The sequence below is a fragment of the Danio aesculapii genome, chromosome 20 (assembly GCF_903798145.1).
Source record: "Danio aesculapii chromosome 20, fDanAes4.1, whole genome shotgun sequence".
NCBI classification, from domain to species: Eukaryota; Metazoa; Chordata; class Actinopteri; order Cypriniformes; family Danionidae; genus Danio; species Danio aesculapii.
The window spans coordinates 2,722,998-2,742,406 of NC_079454.1; the positions used below are offsets into that span (position 1 = coordinate 2,722,998).

The 19,409-nt window shown below is 40.6% G+C and overlaps 2 protein-coding genes across 4 annotated transcripts in view; one reads left to right on the forward strand and one right to left on the reverse strand.

Annotated features, from left to right (window-relative positions):
• The window catches only part of arhgap18 (Rho GTPase activating protein 18), a 57,222-nt gene extending 52,606 nt beyond the window's left edge, over positions 1–4,616 (forward strand). For all 3 annotated transcript variants that reach the window (XM_056481024.1, XM_056481025.1, XM_056481026.1), the window contains one exon: positions 1–4,616. This exon is cut by the window's left edge and continues 82 nt beyond it. In XM_056481024.1, coding sequence (XP_056336999.1) covers positions 1–10 — 10 coding nt within the window. In that variant the 3' untranslated portion in view covers positions 11–4,616.
• A 1,766-nt stretch (positions 4,617–6,382) lies between these two features.
• Positions 6,383–19,388, reverse strand: LOC130247351 (enoyl-[acyl-carrier-protein] reductase, mitochondrial). Its single transcript, XM_056480572.1, has 10 exons — positions 19,073–19,388; positions 16,824–16,921; positions 16,464–16,595; positions 14,161–14,304; positions 12,672–12,774; positions 11,002–11,104; positions 10,853–10,926; positions 10,119–10,179; positions 8,699–8,771; positions 6,383–8,115 (listed from the first exon to the last, which is right to left on the reverse strand). The coding sequence occupies exons 1-10, from the start codon at positions 19,222–19,224 to the stop codon at positions 7,955–7,957; spliced, it is 1,101 nt and encodes a 366-aa protein (XP_056336547.1). The 5' UTR covers positions 19,225–19,388; the 3' UTR covers positions 6,383–7,954.
• Positions 19,389–19,409: the final 21 nt, after the last annotated feature.

Sequence of the window (19,409 nt, forward strand, 5' to 3'; positions counted from 1 at the left end):
CCAACACTGACCCAACAGACACTACACACACATATCCACACACACACACACACACACACACACACACACACACACACACACACACACACACACGCACACATATATATGTGGACACACAAACACACGCGCACACTGACGCATGTAAAACGATACAAACAAACACAGAGAGAGGAAGACCCACGTCCACTACAACACATCACAGACTACACACAACACAGACACACACACTGAAACACACACACTGACACGCGCATGCAAACAAGCACACACATACTCTGACAAGCACACAAACAAGCACACACACTCTGACAAACACAAACACATGAACACACACTGACACAAACAAGCACACACACAAACATAGATGCACACACACTGATACAAACACACACATGCACACACCCTCTGACACATGCACACACTGACTCAAACACACACATTCACACACTCTGACACACAAACAGGCACTGACAAAATTACACACAGACACGAATACACACATGCACACACGCACTCTGACACCCAAACACACACAAACATGCACACACTGTCACTAATACACACACACACACACACACACACACACACACAGAAACACAAACAAACAAACAAGCACACACAAACACAAGCACACTCTGGCGCGAACACACACACACATGCACAAACACATATACAGAGAAACACTCCACTACATGTCCACTACAGCACATGCCAAATAACTCGAGACGTCTTCAACACACACACACACACACACACACGCACACACACACACACACACACACACACACACACACACAAACACACGTCCACTACTGAATGTGTTTTTGCTCAGACCAAAAGAGCTGCTGGTCTCCTCCATCAGACAGATGTAACGCAGTGTTTGTGAGGGACAGAAACACACACTCATCTATCATCTGTTCACGAATCTCCACACTTCATAGGGAAAACTTTAATACTGTGGCCTTTTTTGAAAAGAGCGTCAGCGTTCATCCTCCTGCACACTCTTCTTCTCATTATACTCTCACTGCTGTCGCTGACTTTGTCATTTATATTAAAAAGAAACATATAAATTGAGGTTAAAATAGGATCCTTCTAGTTTCCCTGAGCTCCACAAATCTCTTCTACATTTTATACCAAATGAAAACATGTAAAACATCCTCAGACGGTTGCAGCGCTGAGGTACATTTACTACATTTACTCTATTAAACCTGTCCCTGATGGCTTTAGCAATGACTACGTTTACATGGACGTCAGTAATCTAATCATTTGCCTAATCTGATTTAGACAATAATATGATGATGGTGTTTACAGGAGTTGCTTATTAAATGTTCATGATCCTGTTTGACATGCTATAGCACATAATTCAATAAATGTCACCGCGCTATCAACATTTCCTCCAGAGTTTCATGTACTTTCAGGTGTATCATCTTTAATTTGTCGACTTTAACTGCAGTTCGTCAGTTTTACTTTCATTCAGGAACATTTCATGCATGCCCCCTGTGAAAATCGAGATGGAAGAGTGAAGTTTTAATGGAATTTAATAGCCGCACGTCGTATGGAAAGACAAAACCTCTGCGTTTTGTGTGTCAGGTGTCTGTGGTCCTTTACTGACTCGGTAGGTGTAGAGAATAGTGTGAAACAGCTGTGTGTATAAAATATCCTGTCGCAAAATGTGGCAAAAATCCTGCACGACGATAATAGTTTGAACACTTTCACGCATACGATCACATCAGTGTGATTAGCCTTGGCTGGTCCCTGAAGTTTACAATCACACTGGTGTGATCAGCCATGGCTGGTCCTTGAAGCGTAGGATCACACTGGTGTGATCAGCCTTGGATGGTCCCTGAAGTGTACAATCACACCGGTGTGATCAGCCTTGGCTGGTCCTTGAAGCGTACGATCACACCGGTGTGATTGGCCTTGGCTGGTCCCTGAAGCGTACGATCACACCGGTATGATCAGCCTTGGCTGGTCCCTGAAGCGTACGATCACACCGGTGTGATCAGCCTTGGCTGGTCCCTGAAGCGTACGATCACACCGGTGTGATCAGCCTTGGCTGGTCCCTGAAGCGTACGATCACACCAGTGTGATTACAACATTCAGAGCGCACATCATCAACTGCTAAAATTGCTGAGGCACAGAAAGAGGTGTGATTTCCATGCTTTCGAACAAATTACATTTATTTTAGGTTTCAGACATTCACATACACGTAACTATAAGCAAACCATACCATTAAAGGTTTGTAAAGTACACGCGGATGTCTATGAAGACGGCAATAATAATTATTTTCAATATAACTGGATGATGTGCTTTGTTCACGTAAGATAAACACTGTTACTAGAATGTTTTCTCCATTCCTCTCCCAGATGAACAGTTGCTTACCTTCATGTATTTCAGCAGAAAATTATGAATAAACATGACAAAACCAGCAGCTCGAATCTCTCCTGCAGGTGTTGCTAGAAGGGAAACAGCTGTGATCGGAAGTTAATAAATAATATTAATAGTTAACGATTAGTATTAATATTGGCGACGCGGAGGTGCAGTAGGTAATGCTGTCGCCTCACAGCAAGAAGGTTGCTGGTTCGAGCCTTGGCTGGGTCAGTTGGTGTTTCTGTGTGGAGTTTGCATATTTTCCCCACATTCGTGTGGGTTTCCTCCGGGTGCTCCAGTTTCCCCCACAGTCCAAAGACATGCGGTACAGGTGAATTGGTTAGGCTAAATTGTCCATAGTGTATAAGTGTGAATGAGAGTGAATGGATGTTTCCCAGTGATGGGTTGCAGCTGAAAGGGCATCCGCTGTGTAAAACATGTGCTGGATAAGTTGCTGGTTCATTCCGCTGTGGCGACCCCGGATTATTAAAGGGATTAAGCCAAAAAGAAAATGAATGAATAGTATTAATATTATTTATCAAATTATGCATTAATTGTATTTTATTAGAGTCTACCCCTACCTCAACCCTAAACCCAACCCTCATGGTACTGTAAAAATAATATTATTTGTTGCAGTGTCACAAAAATGATGCTTTATTGACGTGAGTATCCTCAGCTTTATCCCATTTAGACTTCACAGCGCTGGTGGGTCACGTGATAAACTTGAGACTTTTAGTAGCATTATTGAAGTGCAGTACAGACATGTAAACACAGCAATCAAACTATGATCGTCGTTTAGGATTTTTGCCATATTTTGTGTTAGGATAGTCTACATACCCACATGCAGAGTCACTGATTCGATCCAAGACCAACGACGAGCTGATCCCAAGGTTTCCATATCCTGGATCAGGCCGTATCCTGAGCAGCTACTGTGGTGGTCATGGAGGAGTGGAGAACATGAGACTGATTCCTGTGACGCTCCAGAGACAGACGAGTCTTCACTGAGGCCAGCTTCCAGCCTCCACCACTGAGACTGCAGCTCTGCACAAGACGTTTGGCCAGCGGAGAAATTAAAATGGTCATGATCAACTGAGTCTGGTTTCTCTCAAGGTTTTTTTTTCTTCACTTTCGCCAACTAGTGAAGTTTTTTTCCCTCTCCGCTGTCGCCTCTGGCTTGCATGGTTCTGGATCTGTAGAGCTGCGCATCGTTGGATTTGCTCTTCAGTGTTTGGACTCTCAGTAGTGATTATTAAACCACACTGAACTGAGCTCAACTGAACTGAACTTAAACACTACAAACTGAACTACACTGTTCCTATTTACTATGATCTTCTATGTGAAGCTGCTTTGACACAATCTACATTGTATAAGTGCTACACAAATAAAGGGGAATTGAATTGAATTGAATTGAAAAACACACACAGCTGTTTGACACTATTCTCTAGATCTACAGAGTCAGTGAAGGACCACAGAAACCTGAATCGTGAAATGCAGAGGTTTTTTTTACCCATAAGGCGTGCAGTATCAAACTGCATTAAAACTACACTCTTCCAGCAGTTCCTTGTATCCAATATCTTGTTTGTCACAGGGGCCATGAATGAAATGTTCCTGAATGAAAGTGAATGTGATGAACTGCAGTTAAAGTCAACAAATTAAGAATGAAACACACAAAAATACATGAAACTCTGGAGGAAATGTGGATAGCCTGGTGACACGATGACGTTAATCGTATTATGTGCTATAACATGTAAAACGGGATCATGAAAGGAACATTTAAAGAAGCAACTCATGCTAACACCTTCATATTATTGTGTTATTCAGATTAAGTAAAATAATTCCATTACTCATGTCCATGTAAACGTAGTCATTGAAAATTCTGCTTTAAAATCAGTCTCACGTTAGCGCTTACTGCCAATAAATTGTTCGCTCGCTCCCAGGGATCTTGAACGTACTTTTGTTTTAAAGAAATATTTTGTAATGTTGGATTAAATTGAAGTTTCTACAGAGTCAGATGATGCAAGTTTCAGACCTCATAAAGTACTTCAACGGAGGGAAAAACACTTCGCAATGATGCCCATGTCATTTCAATGAGTAGTTTTGAGCTATGATTGTTGTTTTTTACTGTACTATACAGTATCTTTTACTGATATTGTTCTTTTACTGTGAATATGGCTAAAACGACTTTTAATGCCTCTTAAATTAACCACTAGATGTTTTTTTTTTGTAAATAAATGTGCAATTCCTCATCACTGTTGTCACTGAATTTCTTTTTTTCATCCTAGATGTACTGTGTTCAGCAAATGTTCAATAATATGCACGATATCAATATTTTGGACACGATTCTTTGCTATTTAACGTTTAAAAGCTAATGTTTTTAATTTTAAGAGTATTTGCAGTGGTGTTCATAATGGCGCTAAATTCTTAAAGGGATAGTTCACCCAAAACTGAACATGTCCTCTCACTTAAGTGGTTAAACCTTTTTGAGTTTCTTTCTTCTGTTGAACACAATAGAAGATATTTCGAAGAATGCTGAAAACTGGTAACCATAGACTTCCATAGAACAAATACGGAAGTTTCAACATTCTTTAAAATATCTCCTTTTGTGTTCAACAGAAGAAAGTCAATCTGTTTTTTAACAAGGGAGATTAAATAATGTCAGATTTTGTGTGTGTGTGTGTACTGTGCCTTTAAACCCAAACAGAAGAAGAGTATTGTATATTAAATTGTAATATGCAGTAGTTTATGGCATTGCAGATATTCATGCATCATAACATCTTCATACTGTTTTGTCACACTGCAACAAAATCAGGCTACAATAATGTAACGATTAAAGTAATGTAAAATGACCTTGAAGTCACTTTATATGTAGGTAACTTTATGAATTGATTTGTAAATAATACATACATACTCAACAGATTTGTACTAAAATCATTTATCATTCTGTCTGTATCATTCTGTCTGTTCTCGAATCTGATTGGCTGATAGCCATGAGATATTCTGCAATAACAGCACTCTTCAGCCTCTTCTCCCTTGCGTTTTACTTCGCCCAGCAGAGACTCACTGCAGTTTGACAAATATTGCAGCTGTTGGACAACATCATGGACTTTTGAGGCTTTTTTTTAGGAGAGCATGTGGTTGTTTAGATTGCAACTATGCAGTTTATTTATAAGGATAGTGCCTGTTTTAAAATATTTATAATTTCAGAGATTCAGAGCATTGGCAGCCGTCAGCCTGTCGTTGAGCAGGACAAAGATGGTTGACGTTCCGCCACAAGATGGTGACAGAGACCACATAATAAGTCCTTAGGGGAGAAAATCTCAGCGTAAATTAAAATTACAGCTGAACAAATCTTTATAAAACTGGTAAGTGACACTCTAAGTCGATCTCTCTCTTTTGTATGTTGTAGTGCTGTATTTATACCATAGTAATCTGGTAGTGTTTGCTTTGCTTTGGCTTTTTTGGGGTAAGTAACTTGTGATATCCTGATTGAAACTGGGAAATCTCTGTAGACTGATTGCATTTCATGCCGTTCAGCCTTATAATCTTAAAATGTGAGTGAAATAATGGTGGAAAAAAGTAGTTCCTCATACAGAAGAATTTTAAGAGTCTCTGTGTTTGATTTTCTTTTTTATATACATGATTGTGCCATTAAACTGTTGTATAAATGCAATATCACACTCGTAGCAGTGCAATATGGCTTTATATAGTCACTGGTGGGACACTAAGGCACTCAACCTGCCAAAGCATGCCTCCCGCCAGTGCCGATAAACAGCCATATCGCACTACTACAATATATTTCTCATACAATCGCTATACAATATTGCTCATATATATATATATATATATATATATATATATATATATATATATATATATATATATATATATATATATATATATATATATATATATAACCTAAATGTAATTGTTTTTTTGCAGGACTAAACCGTGTGAGTGTTTTTGAGTTGTTGTATTATTGTCACATGATGACGAACATGACCATAAATCACTGTAAGTTGGTTAAACATTTATTTGTCTTCTATGAACCTCTTGTTACAAAAAAGGCTGTTATATATACATGTATTTGTTTTTGAGCCAAATCTTAAAACTGTCCGGTGACGTGACCGCCTCAAGAAAAGTCCAATAAATTACAGCTCTTATAAATTAAAAAGTTATCATAAAATAAGTAAATGGCAACATTTCTGAAATCAAGAACTCGACACATTTCATCACTGACACAATATTTACTCATTTTAAATCAGGCAATACCCACGGAAAACTTTAAATAGTTGAAGGACCGCATTCAGGATCATGTGACTGAAGCCCATCACCTGCTCAGCTTTTACTCCACTATAAAATTGAGTTTTGTTGTGGTTTGGTGTCACACTAAATGTCTTAAAAATGTCCAACAAGCCATGGAGAAAAACATTATATTCATAATTTCATATGGAATAAAACCAATAAAGATAAATCACTTTTACACTATTTATACATTATTAGGAGTTGTTGTTGTTGTTTTTTTCTCATTTTTGCTCTGTTATATCATAGGACATATTTAGGATACAGATTAGAAAAGAAACCCTTGATAAAATAACCATTAAAATAATTAAGTTACAGTGGGGGAAATACAGTAAGTATTGAACACATTGTCATGTTTTTTCCTGGGAATAATATTTCTTAAGGAGCTGTTAAGATGGAATTGAACCAGATTTTGATGAAAACCCAAACAACACAAACATAAAAATAAAACAAAATCTGAAAATGAGTTCTGTGTAATAACAATGGACTGACAGAAGGAGAAAGCACTACTGAAATGTATTTAATACTTCTTATTAAAGGCTTTTTTTGGTGATGGCAGCTTAAAGACGCCTCAGCTATGGAGAATTAAGTGACATGCATTGCTCAGGTGTGAGTTTCTCACAGACTTCAACAGAGTGTGAAAGTCTTGATGTTTCTGTGGCTCTCGTCTATCAAATCTGAGCATTATTTTGTATTCTCTATTGGATTCGAGTCAGGTGATTGGCTGGGCCATTTCACAGCTTGATTTTCTTTCTCTGAAAGCATCTGAGAGTCTCCTTGGCTGTGTTTTAGATCATTGTCTTGCTGAAATGTCCACCCTGGTTTTATCTTCATCCTCGAGCTAATGTAGATGTTGGACTGAAGCAGCTGATGTTCATTTACACTGAGGAAGGGCAGAGGGTTGCTAAAGAACTACTGAGAGATTTCAGCTGCTGTCTGGGCGTTCACTGCCTTTCTATGCCTTCCTTTCTTCATGCGTTCAATACTTTTTCCCTGCATCATTTCATTTTATTACACTTAACTTCATTTATAAACTAATTTATAAACTAAAGGCAACAGCACCTTTAGAAATATGTTTTCTGAGAGAAATGGTGACATGTTCAATATTTATTTCCCCCACTGTATATTTTCAAATATATAATTTTTTTTTCTTCAAAATGGTGTTTTACATAAAACAGATATTGTATTGCCTGTTTGTCAGCTCCTCTTTTACAGTTAAGATGAATAAATTAGCGCACAGTACTTGTTTACAGATGTTCATTGAGTGTGTTGTGTGTTTTTGCATCTACATAATGAGCACATGTTTGCGGCCGTGTGTTTGTGTTGTAGCTTGTAAAGCGTCTGTGTACTGGTGAAATGGTGTGTGCACGCAGTTTGGTGCGGAGAGCCGTCCAGCCCTCATCAGCTCACACACCGCATCCAACATGGCCGTCAGCTTGGCTTTATCTGCGGAGAGGAACACACACGCACACACACACACACACACACACAAACACACACACACACACCCCACCATCATGTCAGCTTTCAGCACTCAGTTTGACTTTTGAAGGTCCAGTGAAGTGCTTTGAAATATATGTATTTTTTTATTGGATGCTTGACGTAATCTCAACTGAAACATGAAGAGAGGGTGGGGCATATAGTAGCCCCGCCCCTAAAAAACAGCCAATAGTGTTTAGTTTTTCTCACAGCTCTGCCAGTGAGAGTGGTTAAGCTCAAGTGCATCAAATAAATAGCCAATGAGAAGAATGGGGCGGGGCATGTCAGAGAGCATCTGATTGGTCAGAAGATTTGATGAGAAACTGAAGTATGAAGTGACGGCGAAAAAACGTTGATCCATTTAGGTGTAAGTGACAAACTACAAGCTTTACATGTTTATATCAGGTTTACATCTACTAAATATGAATTTTGTCACTGTTTTGAAGCACACCAGCTTATAGATATCCTTAAGATTAACATACTGATACTAACATCTAACAAACGTTATTTCAATTTCACAGGAACTTTAAAGTCATGTCTCATCATTTACCTGTCCTGTGCTGTCTTTTCCACTGGGTCAACCAGAAGCCCTTCAGCGTCACATTGTGGAATATAAAGGACTTCTGCACAAGAGAAAAGTGGAATATAAAGTCAGTGGTTTTCAACTTTTTGTTTTCAAAGAAAGTCATAAAAGAGTACTGTCTCTTTAATGTTCTGCTTAGGAAAGAAATCAAATGTCATCTTGGATGGTGCGGAGGCTTAACAAATGAACAGCAAATGATATTTCTGAGATGAACTCTCCCTTATAGATATGTAGATGACCACAATATTGTATAGCTTTTACTGAAACGATTGAAGTGCAAAGCACTGCACAAACATAAAAAAAGCTAATAATACACTACCTGACAAAATTGTGTCATTGATGCCAGCTGTAAGAGAAACAAATAATAACTTGACTTCTAGGTGATCATTTGGAAATATGTCAGAAGGTGGATTTGTCCCATGAATCATCTGTTGATCTGCATCCCAATCATCAACAATACTGCAGAAGACCTACTGGAACCCACATGGAGCAAAGATTCTCTCAGAAATCAGTCAAGTTTGGTGAAGGAAAAGTCATGGTTTGGGGTTACATTCAGTATGGGGGTGTGCGAGAGATCTGCAGAGTGGATAATCAACATCAACAGCCTGAGGTATCAAGACATTTGTGCTGCCCATTACATTACAAACCACAGGAGAGGGCAAATTCTCCTGCAGGATAGCGCTCCTTCTCATACTTCAGCCTCCACAGCAAAGCTCCTGAAAGCAAAGAAGGTCAAGGTGCTCCAGGATTGGCCAGCCCAGTCACAAGACATGAACTTTACTGAGCATGTCTTTACTGAGGCATTGAAGATGAATTTAAAGAGTCTTGATGAACTCTGGGAGTCCTGCAAGGCTTTCTTTGCCATTCCAGATGACTTTATTAATCAGTGATTTGAGTCATTGCAGAGATGTATGGATGCAGTCCTCCAAGCTCATGATGGAGTCAGACACAATATTCATTCTGTTTCCACTGCAGCATGAGCACATATTCTATACTGGACATTATTGAAGGTTCAGTGATGAGACTTTAGTCTAAGCAAAGTCAGACCTTACTGTCCTAATGAAATCATTAATAATCAAGGCATGATCATATTTTATTGTGGCCAAATAAGCGTAATCTAGAGGCCTTTACCTTTCATATAAGCCACTGATACCAAATGATCAACTAGAAGTCAAGCTATTATTTGTTGTTCCTAAAATTTGGATAAGCGACAAGACTTTTGTCAGGTAGTGTTCATTGTAAAAGAAATAATGACAAAAAGTCAAAAGAAAACAAATATCTTTATGTTGATTTAACATGTTTTAATAACTTAATCGAGTTATACAAAGTTTCTGTAGTGTCAACAAGCACATACAATGAAATTAAGCGACTTGGATTATTAACTCACAGCAGGGATTTGGAGAGGTCTTTTGGCCATCCCTCCATATGTGACCATTGTGCCTCCATAACTGAATATAAAGACCACAGCCAACACACACACACACACACACACACACACACACACACACACACTCACAATTAATTTCCATAAAGCTGCAATGGACCTGAAACATTTTTCAAACACTTTTTATCATTTTTTTTAAAGAAACTTTTAACATGGACTAATGAAAACAAAACATACAAAATTATATATACATTTGATGTCAGAATTATTAGCCCCCCTCTGATTTTTTTTTCTTTATTAAATATTTCCCAAATGATGTTTAACAGAGCAAGGAAATTTTCACAGTATGTCTGATAATATTTTTTCTTCTGGAGAAAGTCTTATTATTGTTTTATTTCGGCTAGAATAAAAGCAGTTTTTAATTTTTTAAAAGCCATTTTAGGTCAAAATTATTAGCCCCTTTAAGCAAATTTTTTCCCGATAGTCTATAGAACAAACCATCATTATACGATAACTTGCCTAATTACCCTAACCTGCCTAGTTAACCTAATTAACCTAGTTAAGCCTTTAAATGTCACTTTAAGCTGTATAGAAGTGTCTTTCTTTCTCTTGACTTTACATTACTTTTCTAATGCCAAACAATGAAAAAGGTTCCTGTTTAAAAGGAGGCCCTTCTGTATTTGTCTAATGACGCGCAATAATACGTTTTGAATGTAATAAACAGAAGTCAAACCTACTCCAGATTAGAGAGCACAAGTCCTCCGCTCAAGCCCCCCACGCAGTTCAGGCCCAGTTTAGGTTTCGGGACCTCCTGTAAAAAATTGCAACACACATAATGTTCATGTGGAAAGTGCTGAAAGAGTTGCAGAACAGCAGAATCCCCCACCTCAAAAAGCTGATTAAGTCCTGATGACATCACTTCCTCTTCTGTCACCACATAATCCGCTCCCAGTGACTGAAGCTCCTGCATCAGCTCGGCACGGTTCACTCTGAGGTCGAGAAATATATTTGAGAAATTCATTTCAGTGGTAGACAACACTGTCCTGTGATGGTGAAACATTAACCGTATTGTAACATAGTCTGGAGGTGAAATTCCTTTTTTCCTCCTAGAGGGGTCTGGGCCAAATACGCTCCATTTCATCTTATCTACCAAGATGGTGGCCAGAGCCAGCCTGTCCTGGTCTTTAAAGACATACCAGAGGGATATAACCCTCCCCCCCACCCGCTTCATATTGGCACCCACATCCATTCACAAACACTCATATTGAAATGGACTTTTAGGACAAAACCCACTCCAAAATGTATGTGTAGGACACACTCTCTCCTCTCCATACACACCAGACACTTTCTAATTAACACTATGTTTCTGGGTAAAATACTGAGCAATTCTGAGTGTGCTCCACACAGGTGAGTGGGCTTGACAAACCACCTGTAGGACACACTCTCTATTCTCTGTATGCACCAGACACTTTTTGAAGCACCCCATACCTCTTGGAAAATATTGGGCATTTCTGAGTGTGCTCCACACAGGTGAGTGGGCTTGACAAACCACCTGTAGGACACACTCTCTACTCTCCATACACACCAGACACTTTCTAATTAACAGTATGTTTCTGGGTAAAATATTGGGCATTTCTGAGTGTGCTCTAAACAGGTGAGTGGGCTTGACAAACCACTCGTAGGACACACTCTCTATTCTCCGTATGCACTAGACACTTTTTGAAGCACCCCATACCTCTCGGAAAATATTGGGCATTTCTGAGTGTGCTCCACACAGGTGAGTGGGCTTGACAAACCACCTGTAGGACACACTCTCTACTCTACAATTGCACCAGGGACTTTTTGAAGCACCCCATACCTCTTGTAAAATATTGGGCATTTCTGAGTGTGCTCCACACAGGTAAAGTGGGCTTAACAAAACCACCTGTAGGACACACTCTCTCCTCTCCGTATGCACCAGACACCTTCATAAAGCACTCCATACCTCTTGGAACATTTTTGGTGTGCTTCACACTGGTGAGTGAACTGGACAAACCACGTGTAGGACACACTCTCTCTTCTCCGTATGCACCAGACACTAATCAACACTATATATTTGTTGGAAATACATTGTGCATATTTAAGTGTGCTCCACACAGGTGAGAGGGTTTGACAAACCACCTGTAGGACACACTCTCTACTCTCCGTACACACCAGACACTTTCTAATTAACACTATGTTTCTGGGTAAAATATTGAGCAATTCTGAGTGTGCTCCACACAGGTGAGTGGGCTTGACAAACCACCTGTAGGACACACTCTCTCCTCTCCGTATGCACCAGACACCTTCATAAAGCACTCCATTCCTCTTGGTAAATTTTTGGTGTGCTTCACACTGGTGAGTGAACTGGACAAACCACCTGTAGGACACACTCTCTCCTCTCCGTATGATTGGAGAAAGTAAAAATAAGACTTGTTGTAGCATTTATACACTGCTACTCTCTGATGGTTTCAAGTGCTTCATTTGTCCTTTGAGTGGCTTTGGATAAAAGCATCTGCTATATGAATATAAATGTACCTGTCTCTGATGATGTTGATGGTTTTTAGGCCCAGCGCCGCAGCGATCTGAATCACAGCCTGTCCCACTGCACTGTTAGAGGCGTTCTGAATCACGGTATTACCTACAGATCAGCACACAACAAACCACCGATGAGCATGGGTAACTGGGCTTTTTAGTGATGGCTGCTTTTACCAAATCAGTTTTTTGAATCAGTGGTTTTGGAGCAAGTATCAAATTGGCAAGGTCATGTGATTTCAGTAAACGGGGCTTTGTTACATGATAAGTGTTTTGAAGATTTATCAGTCCTTTGCCTTTCTGCTTACTTGTCTCTAGTCTCCACTGTCCTATCCCAATACAGGTGAAAAACCCTAAAAAATAAATCTGCAGTCAATTCCAATGAATGTTTTACCTGTGTGTTTGTTGCATTTACATGGTTTTGACCACCCGGTGTCCCTAGCTTGTGGTGTTTTGAATGCTTTGAAACAGTGCTTTCCAGTCCACTTTTAGACATTCACTCACAAACTTCCCTTAACTTGTTTCCTTGGGGAAATCCCTGTCACCGTTTTAAAGTGCATTCCACTTCATCAACTAGATATCTGCGAAATTGGCAGATATTGCCCCAAATTTGCAACCTTTTTCTCTTTTCTCTTTCGGCTTCCCTGCCACACTCCTGCCAGATGCCACACTCCTGCCAGATGACAAACAAACTTCCCCTGTAAAACAAGATAACGAGACACTCTAAATTCCTCCTCCCTGTTCGAAGGATACCTGTTGAGACTCTAGAGGCTTACATACACACACGTACACGGCTACAGAAAGACAACCGCTGCCTCCACCGCATCCCACACCTTCGTGTGCTTTCACTGCCCGGTGTGGGTAGGAGAGTCTGTGACCAGCGTTCCTCTGGTTGCAGGACTAGATGGCTGCCACCCAGATCGGACTACCTTCAAATCCCCTGTTCCCATTCTCTGTTGGTATGTTGTCTATGTTTACGAAAGCCTCCCTTTTCCCTAATGTATTTTATTTTTTCTTTCTAAAGCTACAATTCATCTGACCTGTCTTGCTCTGAAATGTGTGATGTTTGTGTATGGTCGAAGGGGTCCAATTTCGCTACATGTAAAAGTGTATCTGACAAATCATCATCATCATCATCAAGTGAACTAGGGTAGTTTTCATAGACAAACCCTGTCAAATTTAAGGGAGCGAGTCGGCTTCATATGTCCACTCCAACACCTATATGCTCAGGAATGTCACAACAGTGTAGTTTCCAAGTGCTCAAGTGTTTAGGGCATTCCATTTAAGCCCATTCTGATGCTCCGCCAGTAGTGGACACTTGTGTGACGTAATCAGTGATGCATATCAGAGGCAACGAGATGGAGGGAGTTAATGTGTGAAGGGCATAAATTGGAGTGGAATGCAGCCAGTGAATCACAATTGCTTCAAAGCGTTGTCTTTCTCATCACTAGAACTTATTTTGTAAAATGAATTAAACCATATGTTTTCGTACCAGGGGAGAGTGTCTGAAAGTCATGCAGCATCCTGTATGCGGTGCAGGGGTTCACAAAGATGGTCGCGGCTCCCAGGACTGAGATGTCTTTGGGAACGGAGATGAGCTCATCCTCTTCACACACAACAGCTGTCCTCCATGTACCTGTCATACACAAACCCATTTTTATAATGCTGCACGAAATAATGGATGTAATAATGCAGTGTTTTCTAAAAGAACACTCAACTTTAAAAAAAATTACTGTTCCCCTGAAGTTAAAGAGTTGAGTTTTTCCTTTTTTTTTATCTATTTAGCCGATCTCCAGGTCTGGTGGGAGCACTTTTAGCTTAACTTAGCATAAAGACATCCATCTCCATGATGGACATCCAGCGTTCTCCAGCCTCTGACTGCAGCTCTGCACAAGAAGTTTGGCCAAAACAGAAGTGGTCATGCCCAGCTGAGCCTGATTTCTCTCAAGGTTTCAATTGTACAGTGTGCAATCTTCCTGTACAGTGTGAGTTGGTACCTTGCTGGAATTTCAAATATGTCACAGTGTATGTCTGGCCCAACACAGGATATAGGAACCTTTTGTCTTAGTGGATATAAACCTGATTTTCTCCACAGGGATCAATTGCACAGGCACCAATGGTGATTCATGTACCTGCTCATAAGTGGCAAGACTATTTAAAACACTTCATTGCTTGGTGCCAACAATTCTCAGGTTCTTACAGGAGATCTTACCTGTTAGTGCAATGCTCTCAATGATCAATACTCCCGCCGTCATCTCTGTGAATCATGTACCTATTGATTAGCACTCTGGAAGCAAACTTTGATGATTAAGTTTCTCAGGGGGTCATTGAACTTCCTCATTCCTCTACTCTTCCATCATGGCACTTGATCTTGGTTCTGAAAGCTTTCACAGGACCTCCTTTTAAGCATCTAGAAATGTGTGCATTTGTGTGTGCTCTCCCTTAAGCTCTGTGGCTTGGTGCCTCCAATTTGGAGTGTGAGTTTGACTCGGATGACAGTAGTGATGTAGGCACTGTGCATTTACACTCACCTTAACTTCATTTAGCACACCTGTTCAAGTTCCTATTAAAGCAAATATCAGTGTTGCGAGAATCATAACAAAAGAGGTGGTGTCACTGCATGTAAACTTTACATTTCTTTACAGGATGTTTCCCCGTCATTTAGTCTTAAGAATCTGTGCTATTCGTGAGTATACGTTGTGGTATTTGGGAGCTGCTTATATTCATATTAAAATATTTTGAGGAACATTGGACAGTGCATCTGTGAGTCTACTGGGTTTCAGAAATGATCAGCTTGAGGGTTTCAGTTACTGATGTAATGTCTCTTTTCGTCATCTTGGGTAACAACTCAGGTAAATAAGTAGCCAGATGTGTTTTCTTCTGTGCTTGGTGGTTGTGGTCTAGAAGGTTCCCTGCTCTTGGTGACTTTTTGATTGTACCTTGCAATTTGTCACTTTTTATTCTGAATATTTTTTAGATTTAATCTTTCATCAAAGTGCAAAAAGTGGAAGTCGTTGCAGAGCCTAATGGGTTGATCTTGATGTTGTCCAGCTTCCCCTCTGTGGACCTAATGGGTGGACCTTGGTATACTTATGTTTTGGGATAGACCTAGGGTTAGGGTTAGGACAGAGGATTCTATCCATCAGATTTTTAGCTCGGGCCAACTTTTGCTTGGAAGTTTATAAAAATAACCTGAAGACTTTGATTAACTGGTTCAAAATAGAATTTCTTGGTGAAATAATACTTTTTGTGATACACTGCAAATGTATGCTTCATTTTTGCTTTCTGAAGGATTAAATTATTAACTTGAAATCATGTTAAATATAAACTAAGTGCAAGATCCTCCTTTTTTCATTTTTAATTTGGAACTAGACTCTGCAGGACAGTAGCCCTTCAGGGCAGGTTTGGAGACTCTTGGTTTAAGGTATGACTGGACCTTTAAGCTGCACACATTATTCCCAGGGAAGAGGAGCAAAACATCAAAATTTTGCCCATTGCTCTGCAACTGGAACCATCTTAAATGTAATAAAAGATAATTGCGTAAACGTTACTCCATCTCTGAATGGACTTTATGGCAGGAATGCTTGATTTAACAAATGTCTGACATCAGATTCCAATGGACACAATCAAGTCCCACAATCAATATTATTCTCATTTAATTTTGAAATTGAAAATAGCACTTTGGAAATACACCTGAAAATTTAATATGGATACACCTTGAGAAATACTTGTCTACACCTTTTTTCAAATTCGTAATGTTGGATTTCTTTGAAACTGAAAGACTGAATCTCTTACCAAAGCCAGCATCTATGGGCACGACCCAGTCTCCAGGCATGAGAGATGTGACATCACTGCCCACCTCCAGCACCTCGCCCACCCCCTCGTTCCCCCCCACCGCCGGGACGGGGCACAGGATCGGGTATGAACCTATGGAGATAATACCAATGTCCTCCTACAATTAGTTTCACCATTACTGCCTCATAAGGGAAGAGCAGGAATCTGATCTAACAGCATAATGGGGCGTTCATACCAGATGCAGCGATGTCCAATTGCACCTATGCATTGAGTTCACTCGTACTTAATGCTTCATCCGTATCTGGTGTGAACGTACCTTAAGACTCAAGGAATATCAGCAGGCGTGAAAGTTGACTTTACCCTGGATCATGTTAATGTCTGCAGGATTGACTGGAGCTGCGAGCATGCGAATCCGCACTGAACGATTTCCAACGGGGGGCAACAGCAACTGCTCCATCCTGAATATAACACACACACACCACCCCGACTCAATCAGGGTCATTTCACTGGCGTCCAACAAAACTCAAACTCAACACTGCCAAAAAGCCTAAAGCAGGGGTCACCAAACTCAGGCCTAGAGGGCTGTGTCCTGCAGAGTTTAGCTCCAACTTGCTCCTAAAATCCTGTCTGGAATTTTCAAGTGGCTGTATCTGAAATCAGTTTAAGGGCCAGGATTCACTCCGGCAAATATGTCTGATAATCTAATAATCCATATCATTTACAAATATTTGAGAAATGTAGTAAAAGGGAAAGAATGTCGCTGGTTCGAGCCCCGGCTGGGCCAGCTGGCATTTCTGTGTGGAGTTTCCATGTTCTCCCCGTGTTTGCATGGGTGTCCCTCTGGTGCTACGGTTTCCCCCACAAGTACAAAGACATGCGCTTTAGGTGAATTAGGTGAGCTAAGTTGTCTGTAATGTATGCCCTGGTCCTCCAGGTTGGGGGTTCAGCATCGGGTCTGTAGTGCACTGTAGTCTGTAGTGTATGTCCTGGTCCTCCAGGTTGGGGGTTCAGCATTGGGTCTGTAGAGTACTGTAGTCTGTAGTGTATGTCCTGGTCATCCAGGTTGGGGGTTCAGCATTGGGTCTGTAGTGCACTGTAGTCTGTAGTGTATGTCCTGGTCCTCCAGGTTGGGGGTTCAGCATTGGGTCTGTAGAGTACTGTAGTCTGTAGTGTATGTCCTGGTCCTCCAGGTTGGGGGTTCAGCATTGGGTCTGTAGTGCACTGTAGTCTGTAGTGTATGTCCTGGTCCTCCAGGTTGGGGGTTCAGCATTGGGTCTGTAGAGTACTGTAGTCTGTAGTGTATGTCCTGGTCCTCCAGGTTGGGGGTTCAGCATTGGGTCTGTAGTGTACTGTAGTCTGTAGTGTATGTCCTGGTCCTCCATGTTGGGGGTACAGCTTTGGGCTAACGACCCACCTCGTAAAAAAATCAGATGTTGCAAAACACCAACAGAGCATCACGGTGGTGCAGTGGGTAGCACGATCGCCTCACAGCAAGAAAGTCGCTGGTTCAAGCCTCGGCTGGGTCAGGTGACATTTCTGTGTGGAGTTTGCATGTTCCCGTGTTAGTGTGGGTTTCCTCCGGGGCTCCGGTTTCCCCCACAAGTCCAAAGACATGTGGTATAGGGGAATTGGGTCAGCTAAATTGTCCATAGTGTATGTGTGTGAATGAGAGTGTATGGATGTTTTTCGGTGATGGGTTGCAGCTGGAAAGGCATCACAAAGTGTAAAACATATGCTGGATAAGTTGGCGGTTCATTCTGCAGTGGCGACCACTGATTAACAAAGGGACTAAGCCGAAGAGAAAATAAATGAATGAAAACACCAATATGGTGCAGCTAAATAGCAACTTTGATATAAACAGCCCTGGGAGTAAGTTAAATTACAGCCGGTGTCTTTGTGTTCCTTCTTGACTTGAATTTATTACGTCACTTCAGTTTTTGTTATCGTGCTCTGATTTGTTCCTGAATAACCAATCAGAGTGCTCTATTCAGCCGATTCTGCGTGCTGAATCTGGTCAATTAGCTCCGGTGTTAACCCAACAAGAACTGACGTGTGGAAAACACATACACACACCAAACACACTAGCCGGGCTGACATTAAACAATGGAAAAAAACAAAATGTGACTGGAAATTGTATACGGAACAGTAAAAATCACAGATTGTACCTCTTCCTAACAGGGAAAACCAGCAACAATCAAGAATGCATGATTATATGCTGTCATGGCTTTGCAGTAAAAATGTGATTATAATGGAAGTCAATTGGGCAAAAACAGACACCAACATAACAAAAGGGTAGTCAATTTGCCCACAGTGTGTTGCTGAGATTTTCTAAAATTCCAAAGCGTTTTTCCCAAAATATGTGTCTAAACAAGATTTGTCCCCAAAAGTTCATTCCATTTGCTGAACCACAAAGGAAGTTGTGGCCAAATTAAGACTCAAAATCACCCTAGACTAGATGAAAACATCCCCAATAGCACACAGGGGACACAGTTATGCAATTCAACAACAACAAAAATTGACTACGCACAAACTTAGCATTCCCAAATGAGCACATTTCAAGTTAATTAAGCATATATATACATGTATAAATCCCTCTACGGTGTGTGTACCTGACGGTGTTGATGTTGTGTGAATGCTCTCTGTACACCAGAGCTGAGCTGTGCTGATTGTTTCTCCTCTGACTGAGCCTCCATCCATGAGCTCCTCTGCACAGCACTCGTCTGACCAGCATGACCACTGCTTCTGCTCTCACATTACACATCTGCAGCCTTTCTGCACACTTAAAGGGAAAAGTGCACTTCCTCGTTTTTGCCGTTGTCACCAGGAATGGGTGTAGTGAGGAAACAAATCTGTTACTTCTAGTTTTACTTTAAATGGGACCTATTAAGCAAAAATCATTTTATAAGTGGTTTAAACACAGGTGTGTGTCAGCAGTGTGTGAATATA